The sequence below is a fragment of the Colossoma macropomum genome, unplaced genomic scaffold (genome assembly GCF_904425465.1).
Source record: "Colossoma macropomum unplaced genomic scaffold, Colossoma_macropomum, whole genome shotgun sequence".
In the NCBI taxonomy this organism is placed as follows: Eukaryota; Metazoa; Chordata; class Actinopteri; order Characiformes; family Serrasalmidae; genus Colossoma; species Colossoma macropomum.
Window position 1 is genome coordinate 4589533 of NW_023494786.1, and position 17977 is coordinate 4607509.

Below are 17977 nucleotides of genomic sequence, written 5' to 3' on the forward strand. Positions count from 1 at the left end.
AATATTACATTATTCTGATCATTTAAACTTGTGATATTAATATGATGAATAATCACATGACCCTGATGTCTTACTGCTCTGTAGTGTGTTAGCGAGGTCAGTCTGGTTCATGTTCCTCAGGACGGTCAGTGTGATCTTCAGCGCCCCCTCTCTGACACTGCTCTGATCCTCCTCATCCTCCACCTCTCTCTCAGAGCATTCTGGGTAATCCAGACTCAGCAGCTTCACAAACCTCTTCAGCTGATTCTTCACCAGAGAGATGACTTTGTGCTCCAGCTCCTGATTAAGGACACAAAGGTACAGAAACAGGATCCTGTTACCAGAGTGAGGGAGTCTACATTATTGCTATTATTATTATTATTATTATTATTATTAGTTTACTGTTGTTTATATTTAATAAAAGGCATGATAGTTACAGTATATTATCTACAATTCATCTGAGGAATAGAGGTTTCTCTTTGCATTTTTTTTTCATAAAACCCTTTAAGAGTCCCAGTTGTGATCAGATATATTTAATGATTTATATTTTATCATATTATATAATAAATCTAGAATTGCTGCTCATTACCATCAGTTAAACAAGATATCACTGACAGAAAAGAAAAACAGAGTAAATAGTTGTTATTCTGAAATAACAAACCTGCTCTAAACTGAAACATCAGTCTGATTGAAAACCCAGTTGTCAAATATAATGTATGATCTTACTACATACAGTATATTTAATGTATATCACACACACACACACACACACACACACACACACACACCTTGAATATGATCTCCATGTTTCTCCTGGTAATATCTGAGTTCTTCTGGACTCTGTTAGAAAACATAAGATTATCAGTCGTGTATTGTGAACCGCTCAATAAACACACTTTCATATGTTACAACATATTCATTTAAAATTCAGTTCCATTCACTGTGTAGATATATTAGATATATATAATGAATGTTAGCAGCAGCTGAAACTTTATAAATGAACACTCAGTATTAGATCTTTAATTTAATCCCCTAATCCAGTGTTCTTCACTCCAGGTTCTGTAGAGTCACAGCACTGCACAGTTTAGTGTTCTCCTGCTGTAACTCACCTCTCACCTGCTGAGATTAATCAGGTAGGGACTGGAAGTAAGGAATATTTTACTGCACCATTCATACTTAAAACTGTCTTTACCTCAGATCAGTAGATCTGTCGTCCTCTCTGAAATTTTTTGGAAAATCCATTGACTGATCACTCTCCATGGACACATAGCTGCGATCAGGTAAAACAAACCAAATAGCGAAACCTTTGTTAGCAAAAAAAGAAGTATTTTTTCATCTCATTCTTCATGTCACATCATCCTTACCTCAGCTCAGATGAACTGTTTTCCTCTCTGAAGTTCATATCTTTGTCCATTGACTGGTCACTCTTCATGGACACACAGCTGGGTTCAGGTGAGTCAGATCTCTGATCCTGAACCAGTCTAGAACACAACCAATATCAGACATGATCTACAAATGTTCCTGCATGTTGGTGTAGATGCAGTGGTGGACGAAGTACAAAAATCATGTGCTTGAGTTAAAGTAGAGACACCCAAGGTAAAATATTACTCCAGTAAAAGTAGAAGTTCCTCCCTTTAGACCTCTACATGAGTAAAGGTACAAAAGTAATGCCTTCAACTGTACGAAAAGTAAAAGTACTAAAAGATTAATTATGACTCTAATGTCCTATTCTCATTTTTGTAACAAGACTCGCTTCATTAACTCATTTTAGGTGAAAATCCTCTAGTGACACTCTTGATAAACCAATCTTTTATTAGAATGTCATTAATTAGTCTCATGCTGATGTCTATTAAAATGATCATAAACACTAAACACTGAAGGCAGTTTCCATTACATAGAATCAAGTGGCTCTGAAATAACTTAGTTTCAGTTTAAGATTTATTTGCAACTTAGTTACAAGTTGAAGTTTAATAAAAACTTGTTTTAAACACAGTTTCACCAATGAGTTTTCCTTTTCTATATTGCATTTGTACATCACTGTTCATAAACATAAACTAGCAAAAAAAAATGATTTAAAAATGTTTTTGCATAAATTTAGAAAAAAGACACATCAGTCACAACTGCATATGTATACATATTTCTATATTGTGGTCTATTTACACAAAGTTAGGTTAGTTCCACCACTGCTGCACTGACATAGAACTGTATGACATCATTTTAGAGCCACTGTTAATAAAAATAAAAACAGCAGACTTCAAGAATAAAGTTATAATATTTTGAGAAAAAAAGTTGTAGAATTACGACATTAAAGTGCCATTAATACCAGGAAAGTTCGCAATATTGTGGCCAAATGCTTTGCAAATGGAAGGCAGAACCTCCTTGTGTTAAAATTAGGGGTACTGAGGAGGTGGTGGAGTTTCACCCATAAAGAAATACTCAGTCTCCCTGTCTCTCCTGACACACCAGCACCAGCCTGTTATCAGTATAAGAAACGGCTGAAACGGCTGAGCAGGAAACTGTGTTTATTTAGAATAAAGAGCCAGACGGACTCGGAGGAAACTGTGTGTCTGTTTTGTTGAAGGAGAATCTCAGGCAGGGTGGTCTACATGGCTATCAGTGTCTACATCTCCTTGCCATTAAAAGAGAGCATGTAGTTTCACAGACAGTGTTAATGATAGTCAAAATGATTGTTCCACAAGAAGACCTGAGTGTGTGGAGCTCCAGCGCACCAGTACAGCAATTGAGACCCCAACGCGTTATGGTAGCCCCCCTACAGTTAACCCACTTCATCGTCCAAATATTGTTCTCAAAATATTACAACTTTTTTTTCTCAAAATATCACAACTTTATTCTCAAAATATAACAGCTTTTTTCTCTTAATATTACGACTTTATTCTCGAAGTCTACTGTTATTATTTTTATGAACGCTGGCCCTAAAATGCCGTCATTCAACTGTATGCTTGCACTGGGTCAGTATATCCAATAGGTCAATACAAGCTCCAAACAGTGTGTGCTGTACCCTGATTGGTGTGCTTGCTTCACGCTTCTTTTGTTTTGAGTTTGAAAAATGTTACGTTTTTATACACACATAAGCCATAATGTAGTGGAGTAAAAAGTAGGATATTTCACTCCGAAATGTAGTGGAGTGAAAGTAAAAAGTCGTCCAAAATACTTAAGTACAGATACATGAAAAAACTACTTAAGTACAGTAACAAATTACATTTATTTCCTTGCTGTCCAGAACATACAGTCTTTACCCCAAATCCCATGATTCTCTCACCTCTCAGCTTTCTGTGAGTGCTGCTCCTCAGAGAAGCTTATTTTGGAGGTCATGGCTCCTCTTTCAGATTAGACCTAATCCTGTAAACACACACACAGAAGTAGTGAAGTCTCCATGTTAACTTCATCTGAAAGCTGTTCTCTGAAATATAGTTCTGTCTCTGAGTTCCACAGTGATGTTCTGCTCTCTCTGTGTCTGAAATGTCTTTAATCATCAAGTCAGAAAGTAAATTCTGTGTGTTGATCTTCAGTAATTACCTCTGAGCTATTTTCTCTCTGTTTATGATCTTCTCTTCACTAAACAGAAGCTGCTGAAGATTTCACTTTCACTGTAAACTGTTTTGGACTAGATTAGTTCTCCACCACAGGATGAAGTGCTGGAAGGTGTTTTACAGGGTGAAGAGGGTGGAGTCATGTTGTACTGGACCAATCACAACTCTCTCCTAAACTACCTGGCTTAACAAGTGTGATCTGAGTGAAAAGTCTATTCTGAGTGAAAACTGTAAACTCAGCTTGTGAAAGTCCACTGGTGAGTAATGACGACTTGCTGTTCTTCTGTTTCACACACAGTTCAGGTGTGCAGATTCTTCCAGAATGATCCACAGAATATCTTTACATTTCACCTGAAAAACTCTCTTTACTGTTGCTGAATCTTGAACAACATGTGGATGAAGTGTAATATCAGTTAGACAGTCCCTGCCCCTTCTTTAAATATGACCTTTGATCACTTAAACCACAATCTCTTTATTTACTTTATGATTCAGTCATTAAGATAACCGGGAGTCACACAGTACAGTACAACCGCTCTCTCTCTTTCTCTCTCTCTCTCTCTCTCTCTCTCTCTCTCTCTCTCTCTCTCTCTCAGCTGCTGATTTTCTTGAAGCATTCTGGTAGTTAAGCCTTTGTGTATGAGGTTATATGTGTTTGTGTGAACATGTTTTGTCTTAGGACCTTTCTCAAGAACACATTAAAAAAACTTTAAAAAAAATCTCAAAACTATGTGTTTCTATATATGTATTCCAAAAATGTTTGGATGCTGTGCAAAATGTAAATAAAAAAAATGCAATAATTGCATGAATCATTTAAACCCAATATTTAATTGAAAATAGTACAAAGACAACATATCTAATGTTGAAACAGAGAAATTTTATTGTTTTTGGAAAAATATATGCCCATTTTGAATTTGATGCAAACAACACATTCCAAAAAAGTTTGGATGGGGGCAATAAAAGGCTGTGTAGTGCAAAAAAAACACCTGGTGGTTGGTGGCAACAGGTCAGTAATGTGATTGAGTATAAAAAGAGCATCTCAGAGAGGCTGAGTCTTTCAGAAGTAAAGATGAGGAGGAGTTCACCACTCTGTGAAAGACTGCACAAGCAAATAGTGCAAAAAATAATAGAAATAATAATAGAAAAAATAATTATAATGTTGAATGCTAATACTTATAATTAATAATAACATTTCTCAACATAAAATAGCAAAGAACTTTTCATCATCTACTGTACATAATGTCATTAAAAGATTCAGAGAAGACAGAGAAGAGAAGAGAAGAGAAATCACTGCATGGGCTCAGAAACACTTTTGAAAACCACTGTCATTGAAAACAATTCGTCACTGCATCCACAAATGCAACATAAAACTCTAAAATGCAAAGAAGAAACAAGATCCCGAAACCCTGCCGCCATCTCTGGGCCCAAGCTCATTTAGAATGGACTAAGGGTAAGTGGAGAAGTGTCCTGTTGTCTGACAAATCAACATTTGAAATCATGGACGCTGTTTCCTCTGGGCTAAAGACCACTCAGATTGTTATCTGTGCACAGTTCAAAAGCCAGTATTCATGATGGTATAGGGGTGCATTAGTGCACCTGGCATGGGTGACCTGCACATCTGTGAAGGCACCACTAGTGCTGAACAATAGATACATGTTTGGCAACATATGCTGCCACCAGACAACATCTTTTTCAGGGAAGGCCTTGGATATTGCAGCAAGACAATGTCAAACCACATTCTGCATGTACTGCAGCAGCATGGCTCTGTATTAAAAGAATCCAGGCACTAAACTGGCCTGCCCGCAGTCCAAACCTGTCACCCACTGAGAACATTTTGCACATTATGCAGAGTAGCTGTCGTGTGGGAAAACAGGAAAACTAAAAAAAGACGTGGCTGCCAAAAAAATACATTTGCAGGTAAGGATGCTCTGACATACAGACATAAGATGATTACTTTAATAAACTTGGTAAGCTTTTAGAATAGCTATGTACAGGAGATTCTCTTTGCAGTTCTCTTCTTACATCCATCAGCTCCTCATTACTTCACAAAACCTCAGACAATTCATAATTCTGCTGCTCGTCTCCTCACTTACACACAGTCACATCACCGCATAACACATTTTCTCCAAAACCTCCATTGGCTTCCCATAAAGTAGCGTACTCGGTTTAAGATCCTTCTTCTCACTAACAAAACTCTCTCTGACCTTCTCCAATCCTTCTCCAATCCTACAAGCCGAAAGAATTGTTAGAAGAAGAGGTGATGGGCATACATTTTTCAAAAAACAAAAACATTTCTCAGTTTCAACATTTGATATGTTACCTTTCTAGTATTTTCCTTTAAAAATATGGTTTGTATGATTTGCACATCATTGCATTCTATTTTTATCTACATCCCAACTTTTTTGGAAATTGGCTTTATATATTATATATATATATATATATATATATATATATATATATATATAAATATATAATATATATATATTAGGGGTGGGAATCTCTAGGCACCTCACGATTCGAATTGATTACAATTCGCAATGCTATTATAAAATGATTATCGATGCATCTTGATGCATCTTTTTTTCTATACAGGATTTGTATTTTCTCACTGTCTGAGGACTTGGTACTTTTAAAGCAAATTATTTGTAATGATCCATAATGCATTTACGTCCAATATCTTTTATTAATAAATCAAAAGGAAGTGATGTGGCAAGTGAACTCAAAAGGCTCTCATTAACTGCTATTATTTGGAGCACATGAGACTCTGCTGCCACTCATCTGCGATAAAATGCGCCGTTAGGGTGAAATAAGATCCAGTGGTGATGTATGTCCACGCAGCACGTTACAGCCGTCCTACCCGTTTTCTTTAGTGATTTTATATCTTCGGTTTTGTTCTTGTTGTAGAGACGAGGGGGGGGTCCGCTGTGTCAGTAAAATATCTTCAAAACGGGACGTGTGCAGCATAGCACGAAAGCCCTGTTTCGCAACGACTGAGAACCGACTGCAGGTCACATAGCAACGATGCGTTATTCGCATTTATAAGCAGCGCAGTTGATTCCTGATATGTTAAATCTGCAACTAGAGACTGTCAAACACTAAAAAGTTGCGAAGATTAAGTTGCTTCTCTTTCAAATTTTTCCGTTCCACCTTAATGGTGCCGCATTTACATTCGGGGCCTCAGTCAGATTTTAAGGTGGAACAGGAAAATTCAAACAAGAAGCTGGAGAATGAGAAGCGACTTCCGCCTCGGAAAACAGTTGAACATTGAAAGACATTTTACAAGAAACTGATCTACTTCTGAAGAAAAGTTTTCCGGCGGAAATGGGAGGAAAGCGGCTAAAGCTAAAGCTTAAAGCAGAGCAAAGTAAGTCCGCGTTTTTGTTTATATTGTTTAACCTAACTTATACAAGGACATTCGCACATACTAAAACACACTGGGCATAAATGTTGTGGCTCCCAAGGTGGTCTGATTTTTGTTGAAAGGACAAAATGGCTCTTCTTAACATTTGGGTTGTGACTCCTGACCTAACCTGGCTTTTACTGCAGAGGGAGCTGGTCGGATTTCTCACTCATCCAGTAGTGTTTTTGTTATGTGCCGCCACAGACCGTCCGGGCGCTGCGCTTCCGCACTTTCAAGTTCCGCTTTTTGCGTTCCGTCAACATTACGTTATAAATTAAATATTTAGAAAATCGATTTTTGACATTTGTGAATCAATTCAGAATCGTTCACGTCCGCATCACGATGCATCTAAGAATCGTTTTTTTCTCGCACCCCTATATATATATACATATATATATATATATATATATATATATATATATATATATTGATCAGGCATAACATTATTACCACCTCCTTGCTCCTTGTTTCTATGCTCATTGTCCATTTTATCAGCTCCACTTACTATTTAGGTGCACTTTGTAGTTCTACAATTACAGACTGTAGTCCCTTTTACCCCGTTCTTCAGTGGTCAGTGCCCCCATGGACCCTCACAGAGCAGGTACTATTTGTGTGGTGGATGATTTTCAGTGCTGCAGTAACACTGACGTGGTGGTGGTGTGTTAGTGTGTGTTGTGCTGGTCTGAGTGGATCAGACACAGCAGTGCTGCTGGAGTGTTTAAACACTGTGTCCACTCACTGTCCACTCTATTAGACACTCCTACCTTGTCAGTCCACCTTGTAGATGTAAAGTCAGAGACGATAGCTCATCTGCTGCTGCACAGTTTGTGTTGGTCATCCTCTAGTCCTTCATCAGTGGTCACAGGACGCTGTTGGCTGGATATTTTTGGTTGGTGGACTATTCTCAGTCCAGCAGTGACACTGAGGTGTTTAAAAACTCCAGCAGCACTGCTGTGTCTGATCCACTCAGACCAGCGCAACACACACTAACACACCACCACCACGTCAGTGTTACTGCAGTGCTGGGAATGATCCACCACCCAAATAGTACCTGCTTTCTGAGGGTCCATGGGGGTCCTGACCACTGAAGAACAGGGTAAAAGGGGGCTAACAAAGTTTTTAAGATTTTGACTAATTTTTGAAATAATGATTTATGTTTTTGAGATTTTGACATGCACACATGTATAAATGATTAAACCTGAATAATATATGACAGTTTCCATATTTTAGCACCGCTTTCCCTCAGAATCAACTTCCATGCTGGTTTTAATAAAGATAACTAGTCAAATTAAATGCTTTATACTTTTAAGTACAAAATGACCAAAAAGAGAATTAAATCCTTAATTATGTTTATTATGATGGCTCCAGCTGTCTCTCAAGCAGGTGGAAAATTAACTAGAACTAGAATCATAAGCTCTGTTGCTTCCTACTTGAGTCTATGCTTGTTCTTGAAAGTAGTTTTAAAAAAGCACCCACATTTACGTACCTAGGACATATGTTTTTTTTTTGCTTGTTCCTTTTTTGTTCTCTCTCTCTCTCTCTCATTCCCGCTTATTAGGAACACGCCCACTCGTGCGTGTGATTGGCTGGAGTCCCGTAATGATGCCGGCATCTGATTGGCTGGCTGTGACTTCATGGGGTATTTCTTCAATGGCTGCACCTGATGCACTGTATTTTTGTTTCTTTATTTTCACAAAGGTAATTTCTCTAAAATCCCTAACCAGCCCGGTTATGTTTGTTGTTTTGGCGCATGCCCTCTCTGAAGCTATCCTGTGTTGTGCACACAAAAGAGCAACAAAAGAAAAGAAAATAACATGACTTGATCTGTTTAAACGTCAACTGGCTCTCTTTTGTCTTTTTTTATTACGACCATCACAAACCCCCAGACAAGTCGTAACATAAATTGGGGGCTCGTCCTCTTTTAGTTATGTGCTGGGTAATTTTTTTGCTTGGCTGTTTTCTTGTGTGTGTGAGGATGTGTGTTGGGCTGTGATGTTTTCATTAAGTGTGTTTATGTTTCGTTGAACAGTTTGAGCAGTGTCGTAAGGCAGATTTATTGCAAGTTGCCAAGCGTTATGATATGGGGTGGACCGTAACATTTGGAAAGCAGAGCTTAAATTTTCTATCTACGGCTTGTTGGTGGAGAGGGGTATATTTTTTGAGGGGCCTTGTCCTGTTTCAGAAGGTGCTTGTCCTGTCTGCAGCCAGGGCAGAGGCTGGGGTCGGGGCTGTAGCTCCACGCATACGCCTGCCAGCAGTAGGCGCCGATCCAGCTGTGATTCTTTGTTTGAAGGTGCTGGAACTGGAGCTGCAGTGGCAGTTAAATTGTGTCTTGGAGATCGAGGCTGAGAAGGCCGCGACAGCTGGAGTTGGAGGCAGGAAACGCTGGGCAGCCTGTTCAGGCGCCACTCACTTCTGCTCCGCCATTATTTGCTGGTATGCTGGCTGCATCCAGTGCGTTCGGTTTCATTGCAACCTGATGCTGATAAGGTTGCTGCCTTTGACATGAGTGAACATATTAAGTTGGTCCCAAAGTTTCGTGAATCTTAAATTGATTCACATTTTTTTTCTTTTGAGCGAGTTGCTACAACACTGCGTTGGCTGTAGGGAAAAGCTCAGGAAGTGTATTCTGCTCTACCTATTGAACAGAGTTTAGATTATGAAGTAGTTAAATCTGCTGTGCTACGTGCATTTGAACTTGTTCCTGAAGCATATAGACAAAACTACAGAGCCCACTCAAAAACAGCCCACGACACATATGTAGAATTTGCTAGAGAGAAGAGACATCTGTTTAATAAGTGGTGCAATGCTAGCCAAGCATCTATTTTTGATCAGTTGCAGGAATTCATTCTTTTAGAAGATTTTAAGAGTTTGTTTGCCTGAGAATCTGGTTGTATACTTAAATGAGCAGAAATTTTCTGGTCTTGCTGATGCTGCTGTTGCAGCTGATGAGTTTGCTTTGACTCATAAAAGTGTTTTTCCTGTACTGGTTTGCAATGAGATGACCAAGTCCACAATTTTTCGTCACTTTAAGACTGATCCGGTCGTGGATAATCAAGACACTCGTAGAAGTACACGTCCGCGTTCTAGGTCCGCGTTCTAAATGCGTGAGTGGTTTTATTGCCGTAAACCTGGCCATCTCATTGCTGATTGCTGTGTACTTCAGAAAAAAACAGACTTCGTCTCCTTGAAGAAGTGTAGCGTTAAAACAGTTTGCTTGGTTTGCTAGCCGCCCCAGTGTTTTAAATGATGAATGTCGCCATGTAGGTTTTGAACCGTTTATTCTGCAGGGGTACATTTCTGTTTCTAAAGCTACTGATAATAAAGAGCCTGATACCATCCTTACAGATACAGGAGCAGCTCAGTCTTTAATCTTGGATAATGTTCTTAGTCTGTCAGATGACACATACTGCATACTGACATATATGATGTCCTAGTTCAGGGAATCAAACTTAGTCCTGTCTCTGTTCCATTGCACTCGATACATTTGGAGTCTGATTTGGTTTCTGGTGAAGTTAAGGTTGGAGTTCGGTCTCTTTTGTCTGTTGCTGGTGTGACATTTATATTGGGCAATGATTTAGCTGGTGGAAAGGTAACTTCTGTTCCTGAAGTCACTAGAGAACCTAGAGCCACTGCTGGAGAAGACGTTTTGCTTCAGAAGTTTCCCTTTGTTTTTCCTGAAAGTGTGTTGACATGTGCTCTGGTGCGCAAAGGTAATGAGTTGGATTTGGGTGACACATTTATGGCTGCTGAAACTTGGCCCTCCAGTAAATCTAAATCAGAGTTGGTATGTTGTGATGTACCTGCAGCTGAATCTACTCCCAATTTGAGTGCTCATGCTTTGGATGTAGATGCAGATTGTGTAGCTTCTCGTGATTTTCTTATTGAGGCCCAAAAAGCAGATTCTTCTTTGGATAAATGTAGGCAGATGGGCTTAGAAACGTCATCTACTGGTGATAAGCCTGTGGTTTGCTGCTGTGTAAATGGACTCCTTCTCCTCCTGCTGATCTAGAATGCAATGCTGTCTGTCAGATTGTTGTTCCTAAAGTGTGCTGACAGCAAGTTTTAAGTTTAGCTCATGATCATTATCTAGCTAGAGATCTTGGTGTCACAAAAACCTATAAGCATTTCTTACAATATTTCTTTTGGCCTGGATTGAAAGCTGACGTAGTAAAGTACTGTAAATCTTGTCATATGTGTCAGGTAGTGGGAAAGCCCAACCAAACCACCCCTCCTGCGCCTTTGCACCCAATTCCAGTGATGGAAGAGCCTTTTGAGAAAATTATTTTAGATTGTGTTGGTCCTTTACGACAAACTAAGTCCAATTTTTCAGGAAGTCAGGAAGCCATTCTTAAAGCTTTAAGTTTGCTCTACTTTTGGGCTTCCAAAATGTATCCAAACTGACCAGGGGTCAAACTTTATGTCCAAGATATTTGCACAGGTTTTGCAACAGCTTTCAGTTAAACAAAGTTTCCAGTGCTTACCATCCAGAGAGTCAAAGAGCTTTAGTTCCGAATCAAAATGTTCTTGATTATGTCAGTCAGTTCAGGGAGTGTCTGCATGCTGCATGTACAGCAGCTAAATCAATGCTAAGTACTTCTCAAAGCACTTAGAAGGAGCATTACTCCTGATAGCTTCCTACAATACACTGTAATGGCTTTTGGGATGAAGAATGCACCTGCAACGTGATGAATCAGGTTTTGTTTGATGTACCTTATTGTGAAGCTTATCTTAATAATATGATCATATATACAGAAACGTGGGATGATCAAATCGATACTATTCAAGAATTTCCTTTTCCTTCTACAAAACACAAATTACGCCGCTTCCTAGGAATGGCTGGATATTACAGGAGCTTTTGTCAAAATTTTACTTGTATTGCCCCTCCTTTAACAGATCTTTTCTGCGTGTTCTTTTATTTGGACGACTGACTTTCAGCAAGCTTTTGATTCTATTAAGGCCCTGTTGTGCAGCTCCCCTGTCCTTGCTGTACCTAACTTTGAACTGCCGTTTAAGCTGGAGGTAGATGCCAGTGCTACTGGTGCTGGTGCTTTGAGCTAGTACAGCACCAGCACCGGTAGCACTGGCATCTACTTATTGTACTAATCAAAAGCTGATTCAGTGGGCTTTGCTAGGTCAAGGGTACTCATTAGAGATTCGGCATAAGAAGGGCACAGATAATGTAATGGCCGATGCTCTTTCTCATGTGTAACACTTTTATAGGGGGAGTGTTACGTCCCTAGGACCCGCCCACTTGTGTGTATGATTGGCTGGTGTCCCGTAATGATGCTTGCATCTGATTGGCTGGCAGCGACTGCATGGGGTATTTCTTCGACAGCTGCACCTGATGTCCTTGAGGCTTTCCTCCATGGCGGCTTGGGGCGATTGTTTTTAGATCAGAACCATAGCTCAGCAAGACCTTTGTTTTATGGCTAGTGTACTGTTTCTGTCCTTGTCTCAAATGTATTAGCTGAGCTCTACCCCTTGTTCTCTGTCTAGTTACCTCTACTGTTTAGCAGTAAGCTCATGATCTTTCTCTGTAACTTTCAGTTTTATGCGAACCAGGGTGTAGGAATGGGTGCCATTTCTTTTGAATTTAATGTTTTCTTCTGTTTTTGGTATAGTCAGGGAGTTAGGGAAGACTGACTGTATTTTTGTTTGTTTATTTTAGCATAGGTAAGTGCTCTAAAATCCCTAGCTAGCCTGGTTATGTTTGTTGTTTTGGCACATGCTCACTCTAACTGTGATTAATTTCAAATGATGTTTATTTTGTATGTGGGTGAAAGGACACATTGTCAGGGATAATTAAAAAATGAATAACTGGCTCTGAATATAAGAGACAGATACAACACCCACAGCTCTCTGAGCTCTGTGAGGACCTGAAAGAGAGAGCAGAGAGATTTAGCACTATGCTAACTGGAGGGCTATAAGCTTCCATTACTTGTTAGCTACATTAGCCCTTAGGCAGGGCTGGCTCTAGACTATAGGAAGCTGAAGGTAAAATTTTTATTATGATTTCTGGACTTTTTTAAGTATTTGTTTGCTATATTTGAGCCCCTGACGTCTGCTTGAGTCGCCACATGTGAGCCACCAGAGCTGCTAGAGTCAGCAGAGCTCCATTTTTGTTGGCTGATCTGCACCTCACTTGCATGAACTGACCCTCCTGCTGAAGCCACTGCTGCATAAACTCAAACTATTTAATTAACCATTGCTCCACATGTTTTTCCTATTTTGTATTATAATATTTTATACTAACACTGTTTTCTATCCGATGTGGACCAGAGGAGGATGGGTTCCCCTTTTGAGTCTTGGTTCCTCTCAAGGTTTCTTCCTCTTGATCTTAAGGAGTTTTTCCTTCCCACTGTCACCACTGGCGATACTCATGGGGGCTTGAACCCGGATTTTTCTGTAAAGCTGTTTGTGACAGCACCTGTTGTAAAAAGCGCTATATAAATAAACTTTGACTTTTGACTTGACTATATCATTTATTCAATTAATGTGGAAGCCCCTCTCAATGTGGAAGCCCTAGGTCGGCAACATGAGGCTCCAGAGTGACATGCTGCTCTTTTGCTTCCAGAGCAGAATCATATTTTGGGTAAAAATAAAATAATCCTCCTTTACAGTAAAACAACTGACATAAAATATTGTGGCTCCCAAAGAGGTTTGATGTTTACTGAAATGGGATAAAATCGTTCTGGGTTGCCAACTCTTGACCAGGGGCCTCCACATAGAGAGGGGCTTCCACATTACTGATGACATCCTAAATGTTAAGGAGAGCCATTTTATCCTGTTTCAATACAAATGAAACTACCTTGTGAGCCACAACGTTTTATGTCCATTTATGTAAATATTTCTCAGTATGTGCTCATGTCCTACCATAGACTAAGAAAATATAATATAAATAAAAATGTAGACTTACTTTGCTCTGCTTTCATCTGTGGCTCAGCTGTAGCAGCTTTTCTTCAATCTCCAGCAGGAACTTTTCTGCAAAAGTAGAATGGTTTCTTGTTATTATCTCTCAATATTTGACTTTCTGCTATTTGACAGTTTCTTGTTGCAGATTAAACATATCATGAAACCAGCTGGAGTGATAATGAATGCAGATGAGTCCATTTGTCTCTAAATTCTCAATGTTCAAGTTGAATCTTTCTCTTTGCTGCTTCGTTAGCTACTAGCTAGGCGAGTTTGTTGTTTGTGACCAGTCAAGCCAGACGAGGTGTTCCTGCACAGTGAAGAGAGTTGACAGTGTCTCGGTCAGGCCCTGCAGGTCACTGATGATTTTATTGTTGAGGCAGAGAGATCTGCTGCTGAACCTCCCCTCAGAATTCCTCCTGAGTGGACGCACAGACACGTTCAGCTCCTCGGACACAACATCTGATAGAGGAGGAGGAAAAAATAAAGCAGGTGTTGAGCTTAGTACTTCTAGTGTTTCCTTGTAGAGTCTGCCTTTAATTACTGCACTTTACAACATAAACATTGTTAAACTGACACACATAATATTCAAATGTCTTTTTAAAGCACTTTTTATCCAGGACTGATGGAATAAAGGATGAGGTAATTGCTCAACTGCCATATGAGCAGACAGAGGATCTAATCGGCTTCTGAGGCTGCATAAACAGCTAACAATTGTTTAATTTCAAGTTATAATCCAATTTATTGTAAAATCATTACAAAATATGATGTAAAATCCAACTGAAAAGTTAATGCCTCATAGACATCAGTGTAAACCAATACAGGATCTGTCTCTAAGCTTTTCTGATCTAAACTCACATGGGCAATAATGAATGGAAATATTCTGTACCTGTACTCAAATCCAAAGCTGAAAGATTACAGAAGCCACTTTCTGTAAATAGAGTTCATTTTAGGCCTCAAAACTCTTCAAACATTTACTGTTTTTGTAGATGAATATTAATCAAAGTGCTTCAGAAACTTCAGAAAATTGTATTTTCCACCTCAAACTGTCAAATCAGAGACTATATGAGCTGTTTTTCTGAAATGTACAGTAGTTTTTACAAACCTGTCACTAGTTTTGGAGTATAAATTACATTTAACTGAATTTCTTATTTTGTAGTGAGAATTACATAGATTTATTAAATGCATTTAGAATGTTTCAAATAAATCATAAATCCAAAGTCCTTCCAAAGTACTGTGTCTTTTAGAAATGACACACCTGCCACTAGATGGTGCTGTTTACTAGGTTTAACTGAGGTTTATCTTAAACTTAAAGTTTTAACTTTTACTGAGGTTTAAAGCAGGAATACTATAACTGAAGCTCATCTTCCGCTCAGATATTGTAAAAACTCGGCCCAGATTCCTTCACTCATAATGTTTTGTGGACTTTGACGTGTTTTAATTTAATGATGGATTGATTAATTTAAGAGTATAGTTGAGTTTGGTACACACTGAGGCACCGGACTCAACTACATTCTTAAAAAAATGGTTCTTCAAACGTTCTTTAGTGAAGGAAACACTTCTATTTAGAACAATGAGTTCTCTATAGAATCATTTCATGGGGTCTTTGCCTGGTGAAATGGTTCTTTAGATTATTGGAGAGTGTGTTCTATATGCTCCTATAAAGACATTTTAAATGTTAAGATTGTTGAAGAAAATAATTATTTTGTGAAAGTGCCAAGCTTGTAACAAAAGAAAAGCCCTTTTTGTTGTATCCGTTTCAGTTCCCCCTCAAATTCACGTGCCTTTTGACAAATCAGGGCTCAAAACATCTATCTAAAACTGCAGTCAGCAGTGTAGGATTAGTGCAGTACCTGGATGAGTTGCTAGAAGGAGACAGTGTAGAGTGTGTTTATTCACAGCAAGTGAGTCACTGTGGCACTGGAGGGACTGTTGACTCGTAGCACTGCCACTAGCTCATTTTGTTTCGCAGTGAGCCAATTAGAGCACTCTTCTGAGACTTAAAAAGCTGAGAACCTGCATGTGCAGAAATTTGGAAAAGGCTTCCTGAAGAGAGGTGAGATTACTGATACAGTGTTTGTTAATCTGCTGGATTATTTAGTTATGTGTGTTTATCAGTTCAGCCAGTTTAAAACAACACAAGCTGATCATTTGACTTGAAGCAGTAGGCCCTGACAATATTCCTAGGAGTGTGCTTAGAGGGGAATTCCACCCACTTTTTAAAATTCCTCCATGATTAAGTAGATACTATGTAAACAGAATCGTTCAGGGTGGTTTGGCGTGAAATGCTCTGTTCTAGAGAAACAGAATTGTTCACAGTGGAGGTGAAAGGAACCAGACGTCCACCTCTAAAAGCTCCCTCAAAGAAAGTTATTACATGAAATGTTTATGAATTCACTGCCTGATGTCTGAGACACTGTTTTATGATAGGTTTGAGAAGACTTTGGCCTTAAAATCCACTCATGGTGAAGGGATACATGCAGAGGCAAAATAGTCCCCAAAACAACTTTTTTTTTTACAATTTTTCCATTTTTAATATTCCATATGAACTCAGAAGACATGTGTACGTTCACTGGTGGTTCTGGATAGTAAATAAAATGTCTATATTTGTGTTGTAGTCATGGCGACCCCTGGTTCCTATCACCACCACTGTAAAGACATCTGAGTCGGTAAGTTTCTCTAGAACGGAGTTTCATGTTAAACCACTCTAAATTATGTTTATGTCTTTTCAACTGACTCATGCAGAGATTTTGAAAAATCTGTGGACTTCCCCTTTTTAAGGAGAGTGCCCACCAGCTGACATCTTCAACATCTCCCTGGAGCAGGCTGCTGTCTCAACATGCTTTTGTAATCTGTTTTGTTTACATGTGGAAAAAGTTTACCAGTAACAGATTACAATTGAAAGGGGTAAAAAAGGAGAGGGGATCTAAGTGGTAGCAGGATTATTCTTTGGGGTACCCCCTATCTTGCGATCTGATTTACCATAAATTAAAGGCTGTCTAATAATAATAATAATAGCGATTAACCACAATCTGTCTAAATTATGTAAATGTATAACTGGCTAATTTGTGTATTCCTGATGATTGGATGCTTGTTTGGGATTCTAATAAGTTCCAGTTTAAATTACAGATCACTCTCCCAACATTCTCAACATTCTTGATCCAGGGCTCTGTCTCACCACACAGGATAGGATCTTATGGCAGTAAGCTTAATCTATACTGATGCTGCTTCCTCTGCATTGTGTTTGAAAATACAGCTGGCAGGTTCCTTTCATCTGTGGCTTTATCATCTTTGTTCTCTTTTTTTTTGTCTTCTTATGTGAATTTCATGCCCCTTAATTTATGCCCCTTTTTAAGTGAAGAAGACAAGACTTAACTCTTTTTAAAGAAATGTGGCGGCAGTGTAAGCTAGTGTAGATGTGCGAATATGAGTGCCATTTTTACACGTAACAGCACAAATAATGTGAAAATCTCTAAATAAATGTTCATATACATTTACCTGTAAACAGGGTTGGGATAGCTACTGAAAAATTAGTAGTTAGCTACTTTCCCCAAATTTGTAGCTGCTACAATTTAGCTACTTTTCCAGAAAAAGTAGTGCCTACTTTTTAGCTACTTTTTGAAAAGTAGTGCACTACTTTTTAGCTACTTTCAAAGCGTGATTGTCAGAATGTTTGTGAATCTCCACCTGACACACCAAACAAGCCCAACTGAAAAGTATGAACAAGACACTGCATTTAGTCATGAGCCAGAAAGAAACATACAATTGAAAAGCTGCAAATATACAAAAAGATCACCAAAAAGTGAGTTTAAGTGTAACCAACAATCAAACTTACACAATGAAATGTTTGACATCCAACAACAATTTAGACTAAGTATAGGCAAAGTCAAATAGAGATCAACAAAAATAATCGAATACAAACCAAACAACTTTGTGCAAAGCATTGTCAACAGTGGAAATAAAACTGCTCCAATTTAAACATTTCAGCAAGATCTGAACAGACATGACATTCAGTCCTTTGTTAAACTTCAGCAACACTTTAGCCTCAAAATTCTCATCAGTCACGCTGGCTCTGTTTGGGGTGAGAATCAGGCCTGAATAATCTCTTCACTGCTGCAGTTCTAACACAGTTTTCACA

At 38.8% G+C, this 17977-nt stretch overlaps 1 protein-coding gene across 4 annotated transcripts in view; it reads right to left on the reverse strand.

Annotated features, from left to right (window-relative positions):
• LOC118798412 (NLR family CARD domain-containing protein 3-like) overlaps positions 1–17977 on the reverse strand; it is a 77029-nt gene that overhangs the window by 14828 nt on the left and 44224 nt on the right. For 2 of the 4 annotated variants that reach the window (XM_036557868.1, XM_036557855.1), the window contains exons 1-6: positions 3517–4082; positions 3260–3339; positions 1344–1460; positions 1172–1249; positions 768–819; positions 75–279 (exon numbers count right to left, since the gene is read on the reverse strand). In XM_036557868.1, coding sequence (XP_036413761.1) covers positions 75–279; positions 768–819; positions 1172–1249; positions 1344–1460; positions 3260–3312 — 505 coding nt within the window. In that variant the 5' untranslated portion in view covers positions 3313–3339; positions 3517–4082. Of the gene's footprint in view, positions 1–74; positions 280–767; positions 820–1171; positions 1250–1343; positions 1461–3259; positions 3340–3516; positions 4083–13185; positions 13225–17977 lie in introns of those variants that run through there. The other 2 variants (XM_036557864.1, XM_036557858.1) reach the window with 2 other exon arrangements.